At 43.6% G+C, this 23,041-nt stretch overlaps 1 protein-coding gene across 4 annotated transcripts; it reads left to right on the plus strand.

The window, feature by feature from the left end:
- Window positions 1–938: 938 nt before the first annotated feature.
- IDNK (IDNK gluconokinase) lies at window positions 939–20,391 on the plus strand. 4 transcript variants are annotated; one of them, XM_068553596.1, is made up of 5 exons: window positions 939–1,076; window positions 5,390–5,420; window positions 5,827–5,913; window positions 17,975–18,018; window positions 19,908–20,391. In XM_068553596.1, exons 1-5 carry the CDS (start codon window positions 1,027–1,029, stop codon window positions 20,251–20,253), a joined length of 558 nt encoding a protein of 185 aa, XP_068409697.1. In that variant the 5' UTR covers window positions 939–1,026; the 3' UTR covers window positions 20,254–20,391. The 4 variants fall into 4 exon arrangements, with proteins under 4 accessions (XP_068409697.1, XP_068409698.1, XP_068409700.1 ...); XM_068553597.1 differs by having other exon boundaries at window positions 993–1,080; XM_068553599.1 differs by having other exon boundaries at window positions 993–1,080; window positions 5,831–5,913.
- The last annotated feature ends 2,650 nt before the right edge of the window (window positions 20,392–23,041 follow it).

Here is a 23,041-nt window from a genome sequence, read left to right on the forward strand (position 1 = left end):
AATTGAAATATTCTTTAGATAAATGCTTTTATGTCAGCTTTATTGTTTTCAAGAACACAGAGTAATATGATCTTGGATAACGAAGGAGGTTGGGCAGAATGTCATTGGAGGTACTTTTAATCAAGTATTTTAAATGGCACATAATTAACATTGTTTTAAAGCAAAACGACCCTTCAAAGGGTGCTTCTTCCCCTTAAGTAGTTTACCTGAGAACAGGAACCAGATTAAATAGCAGAGCCATGACATGTGCCACTATGGGCCAGTCTATATTTGACACCAAAAGAAATCTGCCTTGTATTGTATTATTGTGACAAAATGCCAGGTTACAAAACACCGTGTACAGCATGACCCCAACTTCATAAAATATTCATACCCATTTATCTATGCGGGACAGGGTATCATTTTGGGAACGGACGCTTGTTGCCTGCCAGTGCGGGAAAGTGTGAATTCATTTTCTGCTTTTTCTTTTTACAACATTTAAAAAACAAATAAATGCTCTTTCCATTGGTGATGGAGGAGCCAGAGGGTCCGGCCTGCAAGGGCGAGGCTCCCCTGCAGCGGAGAGGGGCTACGAGAGGAGGACCGCAGGTGCAGGGACTCGGGGCCGGCTCCCTCCTGCCTGCGGGAGGCTCCACTTACCGCACGAGGGAAACGGGCGCGGAGGGCGCAGCGAGAACTGGGTGGAAGTGGGCGAAAGGGGAAGCGGTGGGCCGCCGGGTGCGCGGGTCTCGCCGGGGGGCCGCGGGGGGCGGGGCGGCTGGAGCGGAGCGCATGGGGGCGGAGTCTCGCGTGGGACGGGTCTGGTCGGGGAAGGGGCGCGAGGGGGAGGGGAAGGCGTCGGCGTGGGTGGCGGGCGGCTGGGGACGGGATGAGGGGTGGGGCACTTTTGGGGCGGGGTCTTGGTGGGGGCTTTGGGGTGGGGTCCGCCTGGGCCGGGCTGGGTCGCGGGTGGCTCCGCCCCCCGTGGCTGGGAAGGCGGAGCAGACCGGCCCCAGAAGGCGACGGGAAGGAGCGGGACTCCGGGCGATGGCGGCGCCCGGCGCGCTGCTGGTGATGGGCGTGAGCGGCTCGGGGAAGTAGGTCCGGGCGGGCCGGGGCGCGGGGGGCGCAGTGGAGGGGCGGCGCGGGGCGGCGGATGCCAGACCCGCCGGCGTTCCGGGCCCGCGGCGACGGGAGGGTCCTTTCCCTTTGCTGATGAGGGAACTGAGGCCCAGGGCACCTGCTCCCTCTCCCCGCTTGCCAACCTGCTCGCCCCCGGGGCGCCCGGCCCGGGGCCACATCCCAGACTCGGGCTCTCCGTCTGTAAATTTAGGCAGAGGCTTTAGCGAAAGCGCCTTGTGAAGAGGCGCCTGCAGGGGCGCGAATAGAGTAAGGACTTCCCCGCGCCACCTGGAGCGGCCCGGGCCGTCACAGGTGCCCGTGTTTGGGGGCCTCGTGTGGGCACAGCGTGCAAGGGAGCAAGGCCCACAGAGCAGGGGCAAGCCTCGTCCCAGGCTCCTACAGACTTTTGTCAAGCTGGACAGCGCGCCAGCTCCCCCCTGCCGGGCCCTGGACTTTTCTGATTAGATTTTGGAAAGTGAATTTAACCTTCCTATTTACTGTGTTCCCCCTTCAACTGGAAGGATTCGGTGTTAAAATGAAGAGTGGCCCCTGAAGGTTTGTGAGCAGGGAGGAGCACTGAATACCACAAAACCTCTGCCCAGCCCAGTCTGGCCAGCTTGGGGCCTGAGGAAGCCTTTGGCTTCCTGTTTAGACCAAAGTCTGACAATGCCCTTTATTATCAGAAAAGGCAGCTACGGCAGCATTCCACCAGAGGCAGCAAAATACAACTAAAATATCACAACCTCTAAAGGCTTATCCAGACCCTTCTAGAATGATCTGAATCAGGAACTGCCCATGCGGTCCAGTGTATTTTAAAGACTCTTTCTTTCTCCAGGTAGGTAGGTTTAGCTTCCAAAAATTATTGTGGCATTTTTAGCCTCAAAGACAGGGAATCTTGAACTGAAATTTAAAATAAAACACAGAGCCAGAAAGTCCCTCCCTGTGTATGACTGAAGAACTCAGAGAATGAAAAACTGCCGCTCTGGTGTGATGTAGTAAAAGTCAAGAGCCCTAGGTCTTGGTTCTACTGCTGCCTGGTTGTGAGCTTGGGCAGTTCATGTGCTGCCCCCCGACCCAAGTCTTGGGTCAGATGAGGGGAGACTGTACCATATGTCATATGGTTATGATAGTCATGCATTCAGTAAATGTTTATCGAGCTCAATCCTTCCTCAATGTCACTGACATGTAGTGAGCAGGACAGATAAATCCCTGCCCTCAAAGAGTTTACATCCTAGTAAGGGAGGGAGGCAGTAAGGGAATAAATACATGTGCAGTGCACCAGGCAGCGGTAGGTGCTATAGTGGAAAATAAAGGAAGGTAAATGGAACAAAGAGCCAGGCAGGATAGTGAGGGAGGGCTCCTCTGAGGAAGTGGTGTTGGAGAAAGACCTACAAGAAGAGAGGAAATAAGTCTGTGGATAGCCAGGAAAGGGCATATGGGCAGAGGGAATGGCAAGTGCAAAGGCCCTGAGGCTTGGCTTTCTTGTGGACTAGCAGGGAGGCCATTGTGGCTGAGTGATTGGGAGATGAGGTCAGAAAAACAATGCAGGTGAAGAGAAGTGGTCATATGCTGGAATATTTTGAAAGTAGAGCCAAAAAGATGTGTTGATGGACTGGATGTGGGATATGAAAGAGAGAAAAGTCATGGATGATTTCAAGATTTTGGGCCTGGGTAACTGGAAGAAAAGAGTTTCTATTGACTGATGGGGAAGCAATAGGCAGAGCAGGTTTGGAAGAAAATTTCAGGAGCTCAGTGTGGGATGTGGTGAGTTGGACATGCCTATTGGTCATCCAGGTGGATCTGTCAAGTGGGCAATCAGATATCCAAGTCGAGTTCAGGAGAGAGGGACTTTAGGTGTAAATGTAGGACTCATCGGTGTGTGGATATGTTTAAAGACATAGATGTTCAGAACACCAAGGGAGTGAGTGTGGATAAGCTGGCCAAGGACTGAGCCCTGGGCCCTCTAACGGTTAGGTCAATGTCAACTGTTGTCGATGGACTGAGTGATAAAATGCCTGAGAATTGATTACATTGATCATTGGATGTAGCAACATTGAGTTCTTTGGTGACTTTTATGAGCCCCTCTTAGGGCCCTGCAGGATTTTTAAATATACTCCATAACATTTGGAGCGGTGGGGTAATACCTTAAGAGAATAATAGTCTCAAACCAGAAAGATCCCATTTAAAACACTGTTAAAGTAATGTCAAGTAGTAAGTTTATTATGTTTATTGCCTTCCCTCCCCTACCTGAATGTAAGGGATCTTTTTCTTTTTTGTTTATTGACATATGTGTCTAGAACAATGCCTGGCACATAGTAGGTGCTTAATAAATATGTATTGACTTGATGAATGAATGAATGGGGCCATTTGAGTGGGTGGCGGTGTTAGCTTTCTTTATATTTTAACAATCTTAGTGAAGCCACCCTCAGCTTCTTTCCGTGTTTCCTTCTTTTTCCTGCTGTCGCAACAAGCTCAGGCCTTTTGAATACCTTTCTCATTATTCTGTGCCCCAGCCTACTGCCTACTGTCTTTTTAAGTCTCCTTGATCCTGATTTAGACCAACCCACTGGAAGACATTTGGGCCCCAAACTGGTTTGTAATGTTCGGCCCTGACCAGTCTCCTGTGAGCCGAGCACTTTGCCGTATTTCTGCTGGGGGTCCCTGGTTCATATTCAAACAGTCCAGCTGTCCTCTGGTTAGGAAGTTTGGTTAGAGTGGTTTTTCCTTTTCTTTCTACCTCCTTCCTGCCCGTCTACACCCCAATCTAGTTAGCTTTTCTTTTTAAATTATGACTGGTGGCTGACATGTTCATTCCTGGCTCATCTAACTTGGTCTTAAGTGTGATTTCCGTCGTACACAGAGCTGATTTCACCAGCCCTGGAGTTTGGCTGGGACGGTTTAGTCACCAGTAGGCTACAACATGTCACCCTATGCAGCCTCCAAAGGAGTGAACATAATGGGAGAGGTTCCAGTTCTCTCAATCCTTTGGTTACCTTCGGGAGCAGGTCTCAGTTTGGTACAAGTGTGTCTTTTTAAAACTTCCCTGATACCTTCTTAACAAAAGAGAGAGGACCCTTGGTAAGCAATAGTATCCAGCTAGAATTTCATCACAATGCTTTGTTTTCACTGTATACATCTTTTTGGTTGCCTCCTGTTTAAGGCAAATGAGGGTGGCTTCCTGTATAAGGGAAGGAAAGAGTTTCCTTGTTTAACACATTTGTTTAATTTTAAAGAGTGAGGCAATTAAACAAAAATAACAAGTAGATAATTGTAAAAGTGCATGTAAAACTTAGGCAAGAGGGCATGATGAAATGGTAGGAGGATACAGTAAAAAATTCTGAAGTTCATACTTCAGTGATTGGCATTTTGGGTAACACTTCAGAAACTGATAGCATGAAGGGGCTTCGTTTCTAATTAATTGCCTGACGGCCTCCACCCCTACCCCACGGCGCTAGCCTGTAAGCCTCAAGATGGCCAGTCTCAGTGGGCTGAGCATTATGTCCTAGGAGCTAGTAGGTGCTCAGTAGATATTGGCTGAGTGAAATGAGTAGGTGAATGGATAAATGTAGCTCAGTTCCCTTGTTTTACAGGTGAGAAAACTGAGATTTAGAGGACAAGGTGACTTACACAGGAGGACACAGTCATTTAGTGGCAGAATGGAGACCGTAGCCAGACCTCAGTTTCTAGGACCCAAGCCCTCTTCACTGACCGTGCAGCCTGTTAGGGTCTGAACAGGTAGATCATTCTTAGATGCATTGCACAGAGAGCATTCAACTCCCAGACTTAATAATGAGTGCTGGTAATTCTCCATGTCCATTATTTGAAGTGTGTCCCTTTTAAGCCCCAATATTTTAATGCTTTTATGAGCTCCTTGAACCTTGTGTGGGTGCTTAGAGGTTAAATTCCGTGTCAGACCTCTCCCTCCAATATCCTCAGTAGAATTTATCACTTTAATAATTCAATATTTTTTCTCAAAAAAATAATTATCTACAAAACAGGGACCAAAAACTTAAGGAAAAAACTTCAGGAGTTTAGTGAGATCTTATGTATTGCTTTTGGGAGAAAAATTAGTGATGACTGGATAATTATTTCATTTAAATTCCTGGAGAGAACTAAAGCCATGCTCTAGACTCCAGGGTCAGGAGCATCTGTCTCAGTTTCAGTATCATAAGTTGTCGGTGATTAATACCGGTAGGGCAGCCCTCTGCTTTCCAGGGCTCCTCGGGTGGAAGAGGCACAGCGCAGGCTGGGAAAGGGCAGTCATGTAACATCTATGTCCTCTCCACAGATCCACCGTCGGCGCCCTGCTGGCATCCCAGGTAACCTGTTCTAATGCCTCCCAGTTGCTAGTCCCATCATGTTGTCTCTTTGCTTCTCTCCCTTTCCCCTCCCTGCCTTTTCTTCTGGCCTGAGTGGCACAGACACCTCCATGCAGCTTGTGAAACCCACCGGAGCAATTTTGTTTTTCTCCTTGGTGATCATAAATAGTGATGAATGAAAACAAGAGCTGCAGCAGCCCAGGGAGCGGGATTCGTGATGCGACTTCAGAGCCCTCCCCACTCCTGCACCTGGGTGGGCGGGGGGGGGGGGGTTCCTCGGGCTGCTGGTGGGGAAGAGGGTGGCAGGGTTGTTTCTGTACTTGCCCGTTAGTTTCAGTAACCCCACAGTGGCTGTCACATGGGCCGCACTACCTGCCACATACCCTCTTTCACTTTGTTCTTAAAGCTAGGATGGAAATTCTACGATGCAGATGACTATCACCCAGAGGAAAATCGAATGAAGATGGGAAAAGGGATACCTCTGAATGACCAGGTAAGCTTTGCTGTCTGTTTTTATTTCCAACACAGATGTCCTGTGATGCAGGGTGACTCAGGTTAAGATTCCTGCGGTGCTTGTTGTAGTAGAGTTCCTGAGTCATGCGCTCATGTACAGTGCTCCAAAAGCCAGGTGCACAGCAGGTCCACCACATATGTTAGCTTTGGCCCTGAACTCCCGTCTAAACTCTAAACTGGCATCAACAGTGATGCCACCCTCTGCCCCAGCTCGGCAGGATCTGCCAGAACACTTTGTTGAGGGATTTTAATCTGCAGAATGTAATCCCTGAGAGGGCAGAGGCTCCCCTGTGCCTCATATGTAGGGAAGTTCATCTTTTCTTCCTAGGACTTATCAGTCTACCACCTCGCCAGGCCCTGGCATCTTTGCAAACTCAGTTCCGGCCCTCTGGAGGTTTCCCACTGATCTCAAGGTCAAGACCAAACCCCTAAACTCCTACACGTGCGTGGTCAGGCCAGACTGACCGTGCCCCACTCCAGTCTCTTTTGGTGCCACGCGTCCCCTCCTTGTATCCACTGGAGCCACCCTTGCCTCTTTCAGTTGCTCTACCACCATGCTCCTCCCCGCAGGGCCTTTGTATCTGTTGTTCCCACTGTGAGGAATAATGCACTTCCCTGCCCTCTTCTCAGTTACCCGGCTTATGCTTCACATCTCAGCTCCTATGCCCCTTCTTCAGGGAAGCTCTCCCTGACTTCTAGGTAAAACCTCCTATAATAAACTCTCATGGCACTGTATCCCTTATCGTCCTTGTCCCAGTTGCAACATGGCATTTGATGGTGTGAGAATTTGATTACTATTTATCTCTACAAGTAGATTTTACCTCCAAAAGGGCAGGCACTATGGCCATTTCTATTAACCATTATACATCCGCAGAGCCTGACACACAGTACATGTCAGAAAATATTTGTGGCAAATTTGTGAGTGAATGAATGAATGAGTGTAAGAATGAATGACTAGCACCTCATTTCTTTTTTTTAAAATTTTATTTATTTATTTATTTATTTATTTATGGCTGTGTTGGGTCTTCGTTTCTGTGCTAGGGCTTTCTCTAGTTGGGGCAAGCGGGGGCCACTGTTCATCGCGGTGCGCGGGCCTCTCACTATCGCGGCCTCTTTTGTTGCGGAGCACAGGCTCCAGACGCGCAGGCTCAGTAATTGTGGCTTATGGGCCCAGTTGCTCCGCGGCATGCGGGATCCTCCCAGACCAGGGCTCGAACCCGTGTCCCCTGCATTGGCAGGCGGAGTCTCAACCACTGCGCCACCAGGGAAGCCCCCGCACCTCATTTCTTTATACACTGTCATGAGGCCCTTTCCTAGAGGGTCTCTCTCAAACCAGAGTCACAAACTGGATTCATTGGCGTGATTAGCTGTAACCCAGGAGAGACTGAGGGCAGGGCGTAGGGCTGAGTCCACAGAGCAGCTGAGAGCAGGGGCTCTAGCTGGGCCCATGTGCCGAGGGTGTCCAAAGGGCAGGTATGGCATGGAACTGGCCAAAGAGCAACACTGGTGTTTACACTTTTATGACCTTGGCTCACCCCAGTTGGGCCCCACTTTCTTCTCTTTGTCCTGCCGTGAAGGACTGGAGTCATTAACCCATATTAGGTCTAATTCTAGAGCACTCTGAGGGTTTCTCTTGTCTCAGGGAGTGCACCTCGAGTCTGTGATAGTTCAAACGTTAAACCATCAACATCAAGTTTACAGCATCTGACTTTAGAAGGCAGGAGGAGAGAAGCAAAAAAGGGATACAGAGTAATAATTTAAACATAATAATTATACTATACGAGAGATAATAAACATAATATAGACAACCTGGCCTCACCACTGAGCTTGTGTGACTTTTGGCAGATGGCTTAGTCTCTCTGTGCCTCATTTTCCTCCTGTGAAGTAGGGATGGTGACAGGACCTATTTCCTTGAGTTCTTGGGAGGATTAAATGAGATACTATGAAACATGTGCACAGAGAAGTGCCTGAAGCATTCAGTAAATATCACTTCTTATTGTTGTTGCTAATATCTTATCTATATATACATACATGTAACAGAAACCATTTCTGTGGAGTGTGTAAAATGTGACTGTGCTAGGGTTATTTTATTTTTCTCTTTGGCAAGTACAAATGAAACTTAAAATAAGGAACAAAGTAAAGCAACCCAAATGGACAGATTTTAAAATGGCATTTAAGCATCCTTCCTCTTGTTCACAAGTGAGGCTTGTTAAGTGGGCGGTATGGATGGGGGGCTGGGGAGGAGAATTCAGAAGAGGAATTTATTGTACAGAAGAAAAGGTTATCAGTTACTGGAAGAAACACAACAAGTTGCTAAATATATTCAGAGGCAGCTGTACAAGTTAGCCTGACCTTAGAGAGAAGCAGAGAGAAAGAGGTAAGATGGCAGATGGCTTACATTTTTAATGAGAGCCCAGCGAGTCTAAGAGTGAAGGTGTGGGTCACAGCTGAGCTGGCACCAAGGACCTCCTGGTTGCTCTGGCAACCAGTCCCCCATCCCAAAGATACTGTACTGAACATCAGTTAGAGTGTTAGAGGCAGACATCGCGGTTGGCCTTGGGGAAGAGTCTCAGGAGGGTTTGGGGAGGGTATTGTGCTCAGAAGGCTAAGATATGAAGAGAAAGAACCTGAAAGAACCTGAGTTGAATATACCAAGGGCTCCTTAAGTCTATTTCAATTAAATTAAATGTAAACTCCAGTTCCTGGGTTGCACTGCCACATTTCAAGTGTTCAACAGCCACATGTGGCTGGTGGCTGCCACAGATAGAGGACATTTGGTGGCACAGATAGAGGACATTTCTCTCAGGGCAGAAAGCTCTGTTGGACAGCGCTGGTATAGAAAGATACGCCACCCAGGCTGCAATACATTATTAGCGTGATGATGATGATAATAATAAAGAATTTCCAAGCTGCCAGTCAGTGAGTCTCCCATATGTGCCAGGTTCATGCTGTCCTGGCAGCGTATGGTGACACTTGAGCAGACTTCAACCTCAAAGTCTATTTAAAAGAGGGTTTTTTGACAATTTTTCCCTGATTATAAATATAATACTTATCCTGTATAGAAAATTCGACTAGTGCCGAAAAATCCTTTCACAGAATTTTCATCACCCTTGGTTTCATCTTCCAAAAATACCTACTAATTGAATTTGAGTTTTTCCCTCTTATCTTTTTTGGGGTATATATTATTTTTACATGTATTCTTTCCTCTATGGGCTTAAGTTCACTTTTGCACCAGATAAAACCAGTCCCTCGCCCGTTGTCCTGCCCTCCTACTTTCCTTGCCCTCTCTCCACCTCCCCCAGCAATGCTGGGCACACTCATCTTCCATCTGTTCCTCTGAGCTCCTGCCCTGCCCTTTAACCATCATCCCCTTCCAGAAGACACTGTTTCTCTAGATAGGCCAAGTGCTTAAGCACTGGGCTGGGGGTTCAGGATACACTGCCCCCCCATCCCTGCATGTAAGGGCTATCAGGAATGAAGGGACCTAGAACATCAGATCCAGCAAGCAGGGATGTTCATTTGGGTTATGTTGTTTCCTCCTCTCTTTCCCCTAAGACTTTGTGTGTTTGACTTGCCTAAGTTACCATATCGTCCGTAGTAACTATTTACACACAGAGGTCAGTGAATTTGCTTTAATATATCCTCTGTTTTGCCCCAGTTTCTGCATCTGTGAAAAGGAGATCTCAATCATTCCCTTTCTTCACAAACATGAATACAAAATTTGGAGCTCATGTGTCCAAGTCCTCCCTAAGACCCTAACAATAAAGTCCAGACTCCTTAGCAGGTCACTCAAGGTCTTGACTCTCTAGTCCTGACAGTTTCTCCTGACCTTCCTCACCTATCAACTCCCACACCTCCTGTTCACCAGTGCTGAGCTCCTGCCTCATCCATTTAGACAAGAGTCTTGGTAAACCACCTTTAATATGCCAAGTCTTGCCCTTCCCTCTGCTTGACAGGCCCTGCTTCCATTAAAATCCTCTTTACCCTTTAAGATTTAGTCTTCCTAGGGCCTGATCAACATTGCTCTCTCCCCTTATCTTATCATAGCCCTTCTTATATTTCTTGGAGCCCTCATTACTGTCCTGTGGGTAGTTTAATTGATAAATACCCATCCTCAGGCTGTGACCCCCTCAAGGACAGGGACTGCACCGTTCATATTTATATCCCCAGTGCTCGATATGGTGCTTTGCACATATTAAGTATTCATTGTTTGTGGAGTTACAGCCCACTGCATACTAAATTTATTTATTAAAGGTCTTTTCAAAATTCAAAGTTGGAAATGAATGCTGTTTATTGCAGCTCTTAAATCAGCCAAAAAGTAATGTTTAAAATGGAGTCTACTCCTTTTCCTGTTTAAGTCCCAAAGCAGCTCAATGTATTATGTATGATTCCCCCATTTTGCAGATGAACAAAGGGAGGCACAGAGAAGTTAAGTAACTTGAGCAAAGGCACAGAGTGAGGGGGATCTCTCTAACCTCTAAGACTCTACTTTTTCTACTGTGTTAAGGCCCTGATACTCCACACACAAAAAAATAATCTACAAGAAGTGAATCCGGGTTGATTAAGTGGAGCAAGAAAGGGTGAAAGCAAGGGTGAGGGTGAGAACAGGAGAGAGGCACAGCCCTCGGTGAGCACATCCATTGTAGGGGCCTGGGCCTTGAAGGGTATTTGAGGCAGGTGACACCTGGCTTTACACAGCAGGTCTGAGAATTCTGGTTTCCACATGGGCGTCTAGGTAGCCTCTGGAGCTGCTTTGGAAAAACTCTCTGCTTGTGGCCCCATGTGATCCTCCAAGGAAGGATCCCAATTGTGTAATTATGACTCAGTACTTGGAAACTTCTGTAAAATAAAGGTGAAAGTGCTTCTGTTTTATCTCCAACCTTCTCTCATTGTTTTTATGGCTGGTGGACCCAGACCTTACCGGTGCAGTGAATAAACTGGTCCAACATACATTCTGATTGGGCAAATGTCTGATAGCATCCATTTTTGTTTAAATAGTTTAATGTTTCCATGTACTAATATTAGTTTTCATGGTTGAGCTTCTGAGGAATTTTATTATGACTAAGTGATGCAACATGCTTAATTCTTGACGAAGGCACATATTGAGACACTATTAAAACAATAAAAAAGCATGGATTCAAAGTAAAGTTCCATTTTCCTATACATAGGATAGGAAGCTTATTACCCAAACATGTTTTCCGTTATTTTTAATTTGTTTCGTCTTTATTGTGAAATGTTTCAGGCATGCAGAAAATGTAATGAATAATAAAGTCAATACCCAACTTAACACCATAACATATTTGTTTCCTAATCCATAAAATAATACAGAGATTGATCTCTGTACAAAGAGAGATTTGTGCCGATGGACTGGAGGAAATGTGCAATCTAAGTAAAACAACAGAACACAAGTTTGCTCCTCTGCTAATGTGAAGAAAGAAGAGATATCTAAAGTACTAGAAATTAAACAAATTATCCCCTCTCCTTGGTTCGTCCAAACCCACTAGGAACATTTTACTCATGCAGAAGAACAACTCATTTTTTTGTTGTGTTTGCCTCTGTAAATCAGTCCTAATGCATCATAATTGCTCCTTGAACTCTAAGTAGGTATGTGAATACTGAATATGTGAATTAGCATTCGGCCCTCTGAACCTTCCAACTACCTCTTCTAAACCAAACATTCTTGCTGAATGGGGGTTAGCAGCCCACGGCACTAGTCTCAGGATTTTGTTTCACCTAGAGACTTGTACAGTGACAAGGGATGTATTGTGGAAAAGGCTGTCTGCCTACCCAGATGGGACAAGGGTAGTCAGGCTCTGTCTTGCCAGCTCAATGCCTGATACCGTCAACACATTGAACACGCATTCATGTCTCATATGAGAACCCCACTAGTCAGGTTCACAAGATTTCTACATAAAACCAGAATGCCAGTTGATTAATTTACAAGGAGAAATTTAAGTGCCACATGGCCCGTAACACTCACATGGATCCGATTTCAGAAGCCAACATACAATCAGGTTTCTCAGTGAACATGCTATCAAAAGAGTAGGAGAGTTAGGGCTGAAGTTTCTAATGGTGTGAGACCATCCATCCCCTTACAGGAAGACGTTTGCTAATGAGAATATGATATTCGAAGTCCTATGGCCAGACATGTCCTCTGGTCAGTACTCTGCTGTTTAATTCCGTAGTGCTCTTGCCCTGGGCCTTCACACCCACCAAGCCTTGCTGGGACAGACATGCTTCCTTTATGTGTGTAAAAATATGTAGTTGGATCATAGTGATGTCCTGCTAGCCTGAGGGTCACTTTTACTCCTTCAGATGAGTTTATACATCTCTGCCCCTTTCTATTAAGTGTTGCTCTTTAAATTAAAGCTTTAAAGAACAAGCTTTTTTGCTTCTTTTCCAAGTGCTTAGGAAGTTATCTCACTGTGGGCCCCATATGCTATAAGCAGACTCCTTAACTTTATAAAAGTTGACATCATTTCTGCAGCTTGAAATGGGATGCCCCCATTTACATGTAAAACACACAATGAAGTTAGTCCCCTTAATGATTAGTATACCACTTTACCAAGTAAGTGGCCTGTGCTGCCCTTCCTGCAGGCCTGAAAGGCACTATATCTTTGTAGGACTGGATCCTAGGTAGGAAACTTCTCACCCTGCTGACGTGTGAGTCTTTAAGGCCCAGTCACCCTGCTCTGCTACAGCCTTCTATTAGAGGAGCTGTTTTGGAAAATACAGCCAAAGAGGTTTAAAAAAAATTTTTTTAAGGTCATTGTATAACTAACAGTGTTCTCTTTTTCATCCCTGTTAGTTCATGAATATAGTAGAAAAGCTTAGCTATTCACAGTGAGAGTACAGGAAAGAAAGGAATTTAGAAAGTTGAGTGCAAATGGGATCTTAGAAGTTAAACTTAGGGTGATCATGTCTAGAGTACTGCACCCAGAGCAGAGTGTCTGCATCTCCCTAAGCACACAACAAACACTTGTAAATGGATGAAGGAAAGGGGAAATCCAAATCTATGCTTGAATTGGCAGCTTTTCCCATGGGCAATTTTCCATCATAAAATACTGCACAGCTCAGTAAGTCCATCTAATTATCCCCGCTACCTATAATCCTTGACACTCTTCTTCCTGGACCCTTGCCATAAGCCCAGAAAATACTGCGTTACAGTGGCAATTTCAAGTTCCATAAGTATAGCTCCTACAACTTTTTTTCTCCTCATAGACTTCTCCAGAACATTTAGTTTTTGAGTATGATGTCTTAGAAAACCTTGCCAATAATAAACCTTAAACATATACACTCTTTTCCAAGAGCACATAGGTCTCCTCATAAAGCACAGAGTTCTTTGTGGTCTGCAAATCTGGAGCTGGTAAGCCTCATTATCTTGTTACTTTGTTTAGAAATAACCACAATGATTCTACTGACTACAGTCAGACAAGTGCTAACATAAACAAATGTTTCATTCATTAAATACATTTGAGCTACAATGTGTGCACATTGTAGTAGCTGTTGTAATTTGAGTAATAATTTCTGTGAATTATGTACTAATAGCTGTTGTTTTATTATTTGTGTAAGTTAGGTGATAGTTGTCATTTGATCTGTGTCTTGTGTGGATTTTGTAACTGTTGCATTTGTACTTCTAAGTGGTCTCTGGTCGACTAGTGTGTACATAGAGGTGAAGTCTTTTTTTTTTTTTTAATTTATTTAATTTATTATTTTTATTTTTGGCTGCGTTGGGTCTTCATTGCTGCGCACGGACTTCCTCTAGTTGCAGCAAGCGGGGGCTACTCTTCGTTGCTAGCATGGGCCCCAGGCACGCAGGCTTCAGTAGTTGTGGCACGCGGGCTCAGTAGTTGTGGCTCACAAGCTCTAGAGAGCAGGCTCAGTAGTTGTGGCGCACAGGCTTAGTTGCTCTGCGGCATGTGGAATCTTCCTGGACCAGGGATCGAACCTGTGTCCCCTGCATTGGTAGGCGGGTTCTTAACCACTGCACCATCAGGGAAGTCCCCATAGAGGTAAAGTCTTAAAAAATTCTATCACTAGTAAAACTTCCAGGAACCTCAACCCAATATTAGCACACATGCTTTTTAAAAATTTTATTTAATATGAAAAAATTAAATATATGTGTGTGTTTTGTGTGTGAGAGTGTGTGTGTGTGTGTGTGTGTGTGTGTGTGTGTAAAATCCTCTTCTGCTTCCTGACAAGGGTGGGTCCTAGTAACTGGAGGGTCTTTAGTTTGCTGAGTACAGAGTGAAGGCCTTGGTGGAATGAACCTTTCACTTACTGAGTATTTAGTTACTCTGAATAAGAAATGGGAAAGCCTGAGCCCAGGGGAGATATTCAGGAACTAAAGGAGCTCACCCAGAGCTGGAGAACTTGAAAGGCTCCTGGTGGAAAAGATTGGGGGCAGGGGCAGGGGGGGCATAGCCAAGGGCTTAACCAAGGTCAGAAGCAAAATGAGAAATTCTCAGGTGCCAGAATCAAAGTGGCAAGATTTAATTAAACCTAAATAACCTCTTCCCCTAAGTTTTGGAAACGCATGTAAGCCAGGAGGCTGGGGACTGAGATTCTGATGCCCCTGTAGAGATGGGAGATGAGGCCTATATGATGCATGGAGCTGGACCTGAAACTAAGTGGGAGGACTTGCATAAAGTATTTAAAGGAAGACTTTATTTGAGTGAGGATTACAAATATCTCCACTCACTAGATTCAAGAAGCAGCAAAGAATCTGGCTGTCTCCCCTGGACCATAGGTGGAAAACCAGAGACTTTCCTACACCCAATTCACTTCATATGACATAGACCAAGTTGAAAAATTAATGTAATACTAGTCTGGAATTGGTGAAACTACCTATGGAAATGTTTCCAAAACTCAGCACTCCTACAAGGGAAAAAAAATCTGAAGGTGCACCTGCAGTCAAAAAGTACAAACTATACAAGTAAATGAACCACTATGAGAGAGAATCAGCAAAAAAGCACAAATGGAATAAGTCATACTCCAAGAAATAGAATCAAATGAAATAATACAACATTGCAAATCAACTATACTTTAATTTTTTTTAAAGGAATCAAATGAAAGACAAGAAACGGAAAATTTATTGATAATGTTTCATTATCAATAGATGGATTAAACAATAAACTAGACACAGCTGAAGAGAGAACTAGTGAATTAGAAGGCAGACTAGAGGATATTACCCAGAGTTTATAAGAGAGCTAGATAACTAGAAAAATATTTGAGAAAAATTAAGAGACTGGTATAATAAAATAAGTTTCTCATACAGCTAAAAGGAATCCAAGGAGAATAGAATAAGTGGGGGAAAGGCAATATTCAAAGAGATAATAATTAACAATTTCCTTAGACTGAATATATAAAATGAGTCCTGAACAAGATAAATCGTAAAACTGCAAAACATCAAGGACAAAGAGGTTTATTTTCTACCTATAGCTACCAAAGAGAAAATATATGTTCTAAATGATTGCCCAATATAACAAGAGATACTTCTCAACAACAATAGAGCCCTAAAGACAGTAAGTAAGTATTCAAACTGCTGAGGGAAAATAACTGTCAACCAGGAATTCTTTACCAACTGAAATCTTATTTAAAATGAGTAAGAGTAAGAGCAGAAGACATTTTCAGACATACACAAAGACAGAAGGGAAAACTGTCAATTCTTAATCTATGGGAGAATTTAAAACAACTCTCTTGAAAACATCAAAACAGACAAAAGATACACGAAACAGACAAGAAAAATTAGTAAAGATATAGAAGATTTAAACAACAAATATATTGAAAAGCATGAATAAAAAATAAACATTCTTTTCAAGTACATATGGAACATTTATAAATATTGACCATATACTAGACCACATAGTACTAGTGCTGTATGGCACAATTTGCCACAAATTCCAAAGAGTCAGTATCATACCAATCATATCATATCATCACATTTTTTATCATAATGCACAAGAATTAGAAATCAATAATAAAAATTCTCACAAATCATAAAATGGTTGGAAACTGTAGAAATAAATAAGTAAAATTGAAAAATAAAAATTGACATTCATATAAATAATTCATAAGTTAAAAATCATAATGGAAATTATAAGATATTTAGACATGTATGACAAAAGTGCTATCAACTAAAACTTATGGGATATAGCTGAAAGAGTACTTAGAAGGAAATTTACAGCCTCTGAATGCAGTTTTGGAAAAATAACGAATGAAAATGATGATCTAAGGGTTTAAGTAGAAAAAAAATAATAAAAAGGAAGAATGTAGAAAAGTATAGAAGTGCTGAAATTAATGGAATGTAAAACAAAGAAACCATATAGGTGATGAGTGAAACTAATTGTTTGAAAAGATAAAAACAGACAAATCTCTGGCAAGATTGATCAAGGGGGGAAAAAAGCACAATTAAGACTAGGAATGAAAAGAGGCCATGAAAAATCTGATACCAGTGAATTTTAACACTTAGATAAAATTGGACACTTTCATAGAAAAATATAAATTACTGTGGGAAAACAGGTTTGGATGACAGTGATCTAATGGCAGAGCCTGTGCTCAGGGACACAGTCTACTCCCCGCCCCCCCAATGAAAATGTGACCTTGCTGATTCTAAAGTATTTCAGTTACCAAAACTGAATCAAGAATAGAAAAATCTGAATATAACACAATGCTCATTCAAGAAATTGAACCTGTAATCAGAGATCTTTCCTCAAAAAACAAAAGCCCCAGGCACAGAGTTTTTAAGATGAGTTTTAGTCAGCTCAGGCTGCTGTAACAAAATATCATAGATGGGGTGGCTTAAACAATAGACACTTATTTCTCACAGTTCTGGAGGGTGAAGGTCCAAGAGCAAGATGCCAGCATGGTCAGGTTCTTGTTTATTCTGAGCCTGGAGTTTCTCTTCCTGGCTTGTAGATGGCTGCCTTCTTACTGTATCCTCACTGGGTGATTGAGGGGGAGGGCAGTGGAAGGAGAGAAAGAGTACACACTAGCTCACTGGTCTCTTCTCAAAAGGGCACTAATCCCATCATGAGGACCCCACCCTCATGACCTCATCTAAACCTAATTACCTCCAAATATTATCACATTGGGGGGTATGAATTTTGGGGAAATAAAAACATTCAGTTCATAACAATAATATATTGTATACAAGCTGTTTCAAAGAACAGAAAAAGAGAGAAAGCTGCCCTACTTATTTTATGAGGCTAGTATAACCTTGATACCAAAATTTAACATGGACTATACAAGAAAACAAGTGCAGGTCAGTCTCAATTATATAAATGCAAAAATCCTAAATAAAATGGTAGTAATCAAGTGTTTAGGAGCAAGGAATTTTAAAGACACATCATGTTTCTTGAATATGCATCAAAATGATAAAGGATGAGGGCACAGGTAAGGATATGGCTGGGACATATATAAAATCAGACTGTGAGCTGAAAATCATTGAATATGTTTAAAATTTCCATAATAAAAAATTATGTTTTTCTTTAAATGCATTATGGCCAATCAGTATTTACCCTAGGAGGATTCCTTTGTGAAACACTGTAGGGTGTCCTATGTAAACTTCCTCTGCCTTCTCTGGAGAAATACAAAATTCTCACACTGCTTATATCTGAGTAGAGCTTTGCTTTTGGAAGGTTTGAAGAATAGGACCAGGGAGCAGCTGACATAAAGGTTTCTGTGAATACCTCTGTGCATTTGAGATCAGAGGCACCTAAAGAATCATGCAGTATAATAAAAGACTTATATACATATCAGAACCAGAGAAAATATACTTACAATGGGAAGATTAAGATGGTGGAAGTTACATACTGGTATTTTAGGGCAATTTTTATTATTATGAAAAGAGCCTCTGACACCTGGACCAGGAAAATGTTTCTGTGCTGAACTGCCTAGTGACTTGAGCCCTCAGCCTTGTGCATGGCCTACTCCTCAAAACCACTAAGATCTCTCTGGACCTTAACATTGATGAACATGATTAACTTTCTGTAAAAAAAAAAAAACCTGGAAAAGCCACTTTGTGTCTGCCTTAATTTCAGGACAGGATTCCATGGCTCTGCAACTTGCATGACATTTTACAAAGGTAAGAGAATATCAGGCCCCAGGTAAGCCAGTGAGTAAAGAAAACCCATCACAAAGTACAGGGGAAAAAAATACACTCTTGAAATCACAACTGACTGCTGATATGGCATCCCAGAAATGAAATGCACTTCTATCAAGTAACCAACAATGATTTTAATCAGCCACAGATGTGTAGTTTAGTTGGGTTCTGGAGTCAACCTTCTAAACAACTCCACAATTACTAGCTGGGAATCTTGGTCAGCCACTTGGCTTCCATAAACCTGTTTCTTCATCTGAAAATGGGGATAAATATAGTTCCTCCTCACAGACTGTTGTGAGGAATTAGTGAGATGAAGCATGGGTAGCACTTAGAACAGTACCTAATATATACAGTAAGTGCTAAAAAAATAATAATGATGTATAGCTATACCTTAGCCACCACTTTTATTGCCTCCTACTTCAAACTCTGACAACCAGGAAGATCTGGGGTCATTCATAAGTCAACAGATAACTGGCCACCAGGATTGAAGTCTCAAATTGTTCAGCTCTGTAGCATGCCTCTGAGCAAACGAGGTCCTCCCCAACCCATCTGTGGGCCAGACCCCTGGGAATCCTGGTTGGGACATGGAAGATAAAGAAGTGGCAGGGAATAGGTTCTAAATCTTGCTGTCTCAGATGAAGTCGTGTTTTATAAATCTAAAATCATGTGGGCCATATGAAATTAGAGTATACTTATGATTAAAAATCAGTTTACTTTTTTTAGACTGCACAGACGTGGCTGGCAGCCCTGTCTTTGCATGGGCTTAGGGGTTTAAGGTTTGGAGTTGAGAACTCCTGCCCACTTGGGTCTCTAACATAAATAGACTTGTCAGAGATCTAACATACTGACCTGTGAAGGAAGCAGAAGTGAAGATCCTCAGGAGAATAGAGATCAGACCTCCAGGCTCAGAATAAACAAGCTCTCACTCATGGCCCTTGGGAAGAGCCAGAAGGCTCAGGTACATAGGTTTGTTGCTGATGACACACTCCATCCACTGGGTCTCCAGTCTACAATGGCCATGAATCAAGGCAGGCCCCTTCAGAATTCTCAGTTCTGAACTGAAATTTCTAAGTACCCAAGCCAGCTTTGACCCTTCACCTCTTTATTCAGTTCCTTCCTGGCCCCAAGATGACTGCCTCTTCTGGCTGGTACATGTAGGTTTAGTGGAAAGGGGGCTCACCCTCATGTATGGTCTTGAACCACACTGGTTCTCCCTTATTGGTGCCTTGTCACTCTACCTCTATTTCTGGCTCAGTTTTTTTTTTTTTTTTCCTTAGCACATCCCTGGAAACTTCTCACATCCTGCTCACCTTGACCACACAGAGGCTGATGCTCCCTTTTCTCCTGCTTTCTCTAGCTCTGCACTGGTAACTTCCCCAGACTCTTCCAGCATACTGTAGAGTAGGAATGGAGAGAAGCCAGTTGTGAAATTCAAATCCCTGAATACCTGAGGAGAGCCTGAGCTGTGCTGTGTGTGGGGCACAGGTGCCTGCCAGCCGCCACCCATGTCTACAGGTGGTGGCTCAGTCACATCCTACATCCAAGGGGCAGAGCCAATACTTACCAAGCATTTCCTTTGTGCTGGGCACCTTCATAAACTTACTCATCACAGTTCTATGGGCAGGTACTCTGAGTAGCTGCATTTAGCAGATGATGAACTGATGCTCGGGGAGGTAAATATGTTACCCAAGATGCCTCACTAGTGGAAGATCTTTACCTCAAAGCCAGGGCTGCCTGATACTTGGCCACCATTTGTAACACCTTCCACTGTCAGAGAAGTGGGACTCTAGTCCTCAACCTAGACTTGACACCAATGATTTTAAATGTCTTCACTCTAGCATCTTCCCCACACACACTTTTTTTTTTAACAGAGATGTAGCCTCTGGACAGCATGTAATTCTTGCCTGTTCAGCTCTGAAGAAAGTATACAGAGACATCTTAATACAAGGAAAAGATGGTGCACGTCTGAAGTGTGATGAGTCAGGGAAGGAAGAAAAGCTGGCTGAAGTGAAGCTCCTTGTGGTCCATCTGACTGGGTCATTCGAGGTCATCTCTGGACGCTTACTCAAAAGAAAAGGGCATTTTATGTCCCCTGAGTTATTGCAGTCCCAGTTTGATACTCTGGAGCCCCCATCAGCTCCAGAAAATTTCATCCAAATCAGTGTGGACAAAAATCTTTTAGAGATAATTGCTACAATTATGGAAACTCTAAAATGAAGTGAGAAGCATTTATATCCGTGGTCCAGAACACAACTGGGCATAACTCTGTCTCCCATCCCAAACCATGTTCCAGTATCTTTGTTGATACTGTATTCTAGATTCTTCTTAAGGTGAATAAACCATAATGTATTGAGATATGCTTGTTTGGGTGGATTTTTAGGAATCTGTGATACTCCTGTCATCATGCTCTGGCATATTCAGAGAAAAGGAGAGGAAACTTTGAAAGTGAAGCTTCAATTGAAGTTTAAATTCGTGTGACCCAATCAAATAATCAGAGGAAATTCTATAATCTACGGTGTAAACCATGACTTACTTAGAACACTCTTGATCATGCCTGTACTTGGACAAATAAGTGAAACTTGGCTATCCTTGGCATCCTCTGGAGATCGGTCTCAGGAGCAGAAAAGCATACAAAATTGACCACTCACCAGCAAGTCGTTACACCACACACCTCTTATTTCTCTCTCTCTTTGAGTCATTTCTAGGTAAATAAAAAGCACACGCAGTTCACAGATAAAAAAAAAATTTGCAAAGGTGGAACTTGAGTGAATGAAATGCATGACTCACTGATTCAGTCTGCCCCCACCTCATTTTAGAGACCCCTGTGAGACCAGGCTGTTATCAACCTGCCCACCTTCCTGCTGTAAAAGCTGTCAATGATGGACACTAGGCAGGCTAGGAAGGAATACCAGAGGAGCTGCTATGGCCGAAAACTGAAACAAAACTTTCCAATGGGCAGCTTTATGCCAGTGGCAGCGGGGTTGGGCGAGGCTGTGGGGAGCTTAGGGGCACTGGTGCATTGCTGGCATGCAGCTTACCAGGTACCAGCAGGGAAAGCTGCAATCTGGCCAGCATGGGTTGGGTTTGAGCCCTTCCCTGATGGGGCTCCAGGAAGAAGCTTCCTTATCCCTCTATCCTAACCAGGGCCACAAGACCCAGCCACTTTGCAGGGCCACTGGTTGGTTCTGGCCAAAAAGTGAGTTTTGGAACCAATTACCTGTTTTCTTTCACAAGGATATGCATTTCTTTGTCTCAGGAACCACAAATAGAATATATGTGTGGGGTGCCAATGGAATGAAAGGGCCCTTCTGGGTGGACAGAACTTGCCTAAGAAAATGTGGAGAGAATGAGGAAGGTGATGGAGGAGTAAGACGTGGAGCTCACCTTCTCCTCACAGATATATCAAAAATACATCTACATGTGGAACAACTCCTACAGAACACCTACTGAACACTGGCAGAAGACCTCAGACTTCCAGAAAGGCAAGAAAATCACATAACTGGGGTCTTGGTTCTGTGGCCAGGGGTTGAGCCTGAGTCTCTGAGGTAGGAAGAGCCGAGAGCAGGATGCTGGACCACCAGAGAACTCCTGGCCCCAGGGAATATCAGTTGGGGAGAGACCTCCCAGAGGTCTCCATCTCAACACCAAGACCTAGCTCCACTGAACGGCCAGCAAGCTCCAGTGCTGGACGCCTCACACTAAAGAACTAGCAAGACAGGAACACAACCCCACCCATTAGCAGAGAGGCTGCCTAAAATCATACTAAGTTCACAGACACCCCAAAACACACCAACTGATGCAGCCTTGCCCATCAGAGGGACAAGATCCAACTCCACCCACCAGAATGCAAGCACAACTCCCCTCCACAAGGAAGCCTACACAAGCCACTGGACCAACCTCACCCACTGTGAGTGGACTTACCAGAAGCAAGAGGAACTATGACCCTGCAGCCTGTGGCAAGGAGACCCCCAAAAAGTAAGTTAAACAAAATGAGAAGACAGAGAAATATGTTGCAGATGAAGGAGCAAGGTAAAAACCCACAAGACCAAATAAATGAAGAGGAAGTAGGCAATCTACCTGAAAAAGAATTCAGACTAATGATAGTAAAGATGATCCAAAATCTTGGAAATAGAATGAAGAAAATACAAAAAAAAAAAAAGTTTAACAAGGACCTAGAAGGACTAAAAAGCAAACAGTAATGAACAACACAATAACTGAAATGAAAAATACTCTAGAAGGAATCAGTAGCAGAAAAAATGAGGGAGAAGAACAGATAAGTGAGCTGCAAGATAGACAGAATGGTGGAAATAACTGCTGAGGAGCAGAATGAAGAAAAAAGAATGAAAAGAATTGAGGACAGTCTCAGAGACCTCTGGGACAACATTAAATGCACCAACATTAGAATTATAGGGGTCCCAGAAGAAGAAGAGAAAAAGAAAGGGTCTGAGAAAATATTTGAAGAGATTATAGTCAAAACTTCCCTAACATGGGAAAGGAAATAGTCAATCAAGTCCAGGAAGCACAGAGAGTCCCATACAGGAGAAACACACCGAGACACATATTCATCATACTAACAGGAATTAAATTCAAAGAAAAAATATTAAAAGCAGCAACAAATAACATACAAGGGAATCCCCATAAGGTTATCAGCTGATTATTCAACAGAAACTCTGCAGGCCAGAAGGCAGTGGAAGGATATATTTAAATTGATGAAAGGGAAAAACCTACAACCAAGATTACTCTACCCAGCAAGGATCTCATTCAGATTTGACGGAGAAATCAAAAGCTTTACAGACAATCAAAAGCTAAGAGTATTCAGCACCACAAAACCAGCTCTATAACAAACGCTAAAGGAACTTCTCTAAGTGGGAAACACAAGAGAAGAAAAGGACCTACAAAAACAAACCCAAAACAATTAAGAAAATGGTAACAGGTACGTACATATCGATAATTACCTTAAATATAAATGGATTAAATGCTCCAACCAAAAGACACAGACTGGCTG

This window comes from Eschrichtius robustus, chromosome 10 (genome assembly GCF_028021215.1).
Source record: "Eschrichtius robustus isolate mEscRob2 chromosome 10, mEscRob2.pri, whole genome shotgun sequence".
Classification (NCBI taxonomy): domain Eukaryota; kingdom Metazoa; phylum Chordata; class Mammalia; order Artiodactyla; family Eschrichtiidae; genus Eschrichtius; species Eschrichtius robustus.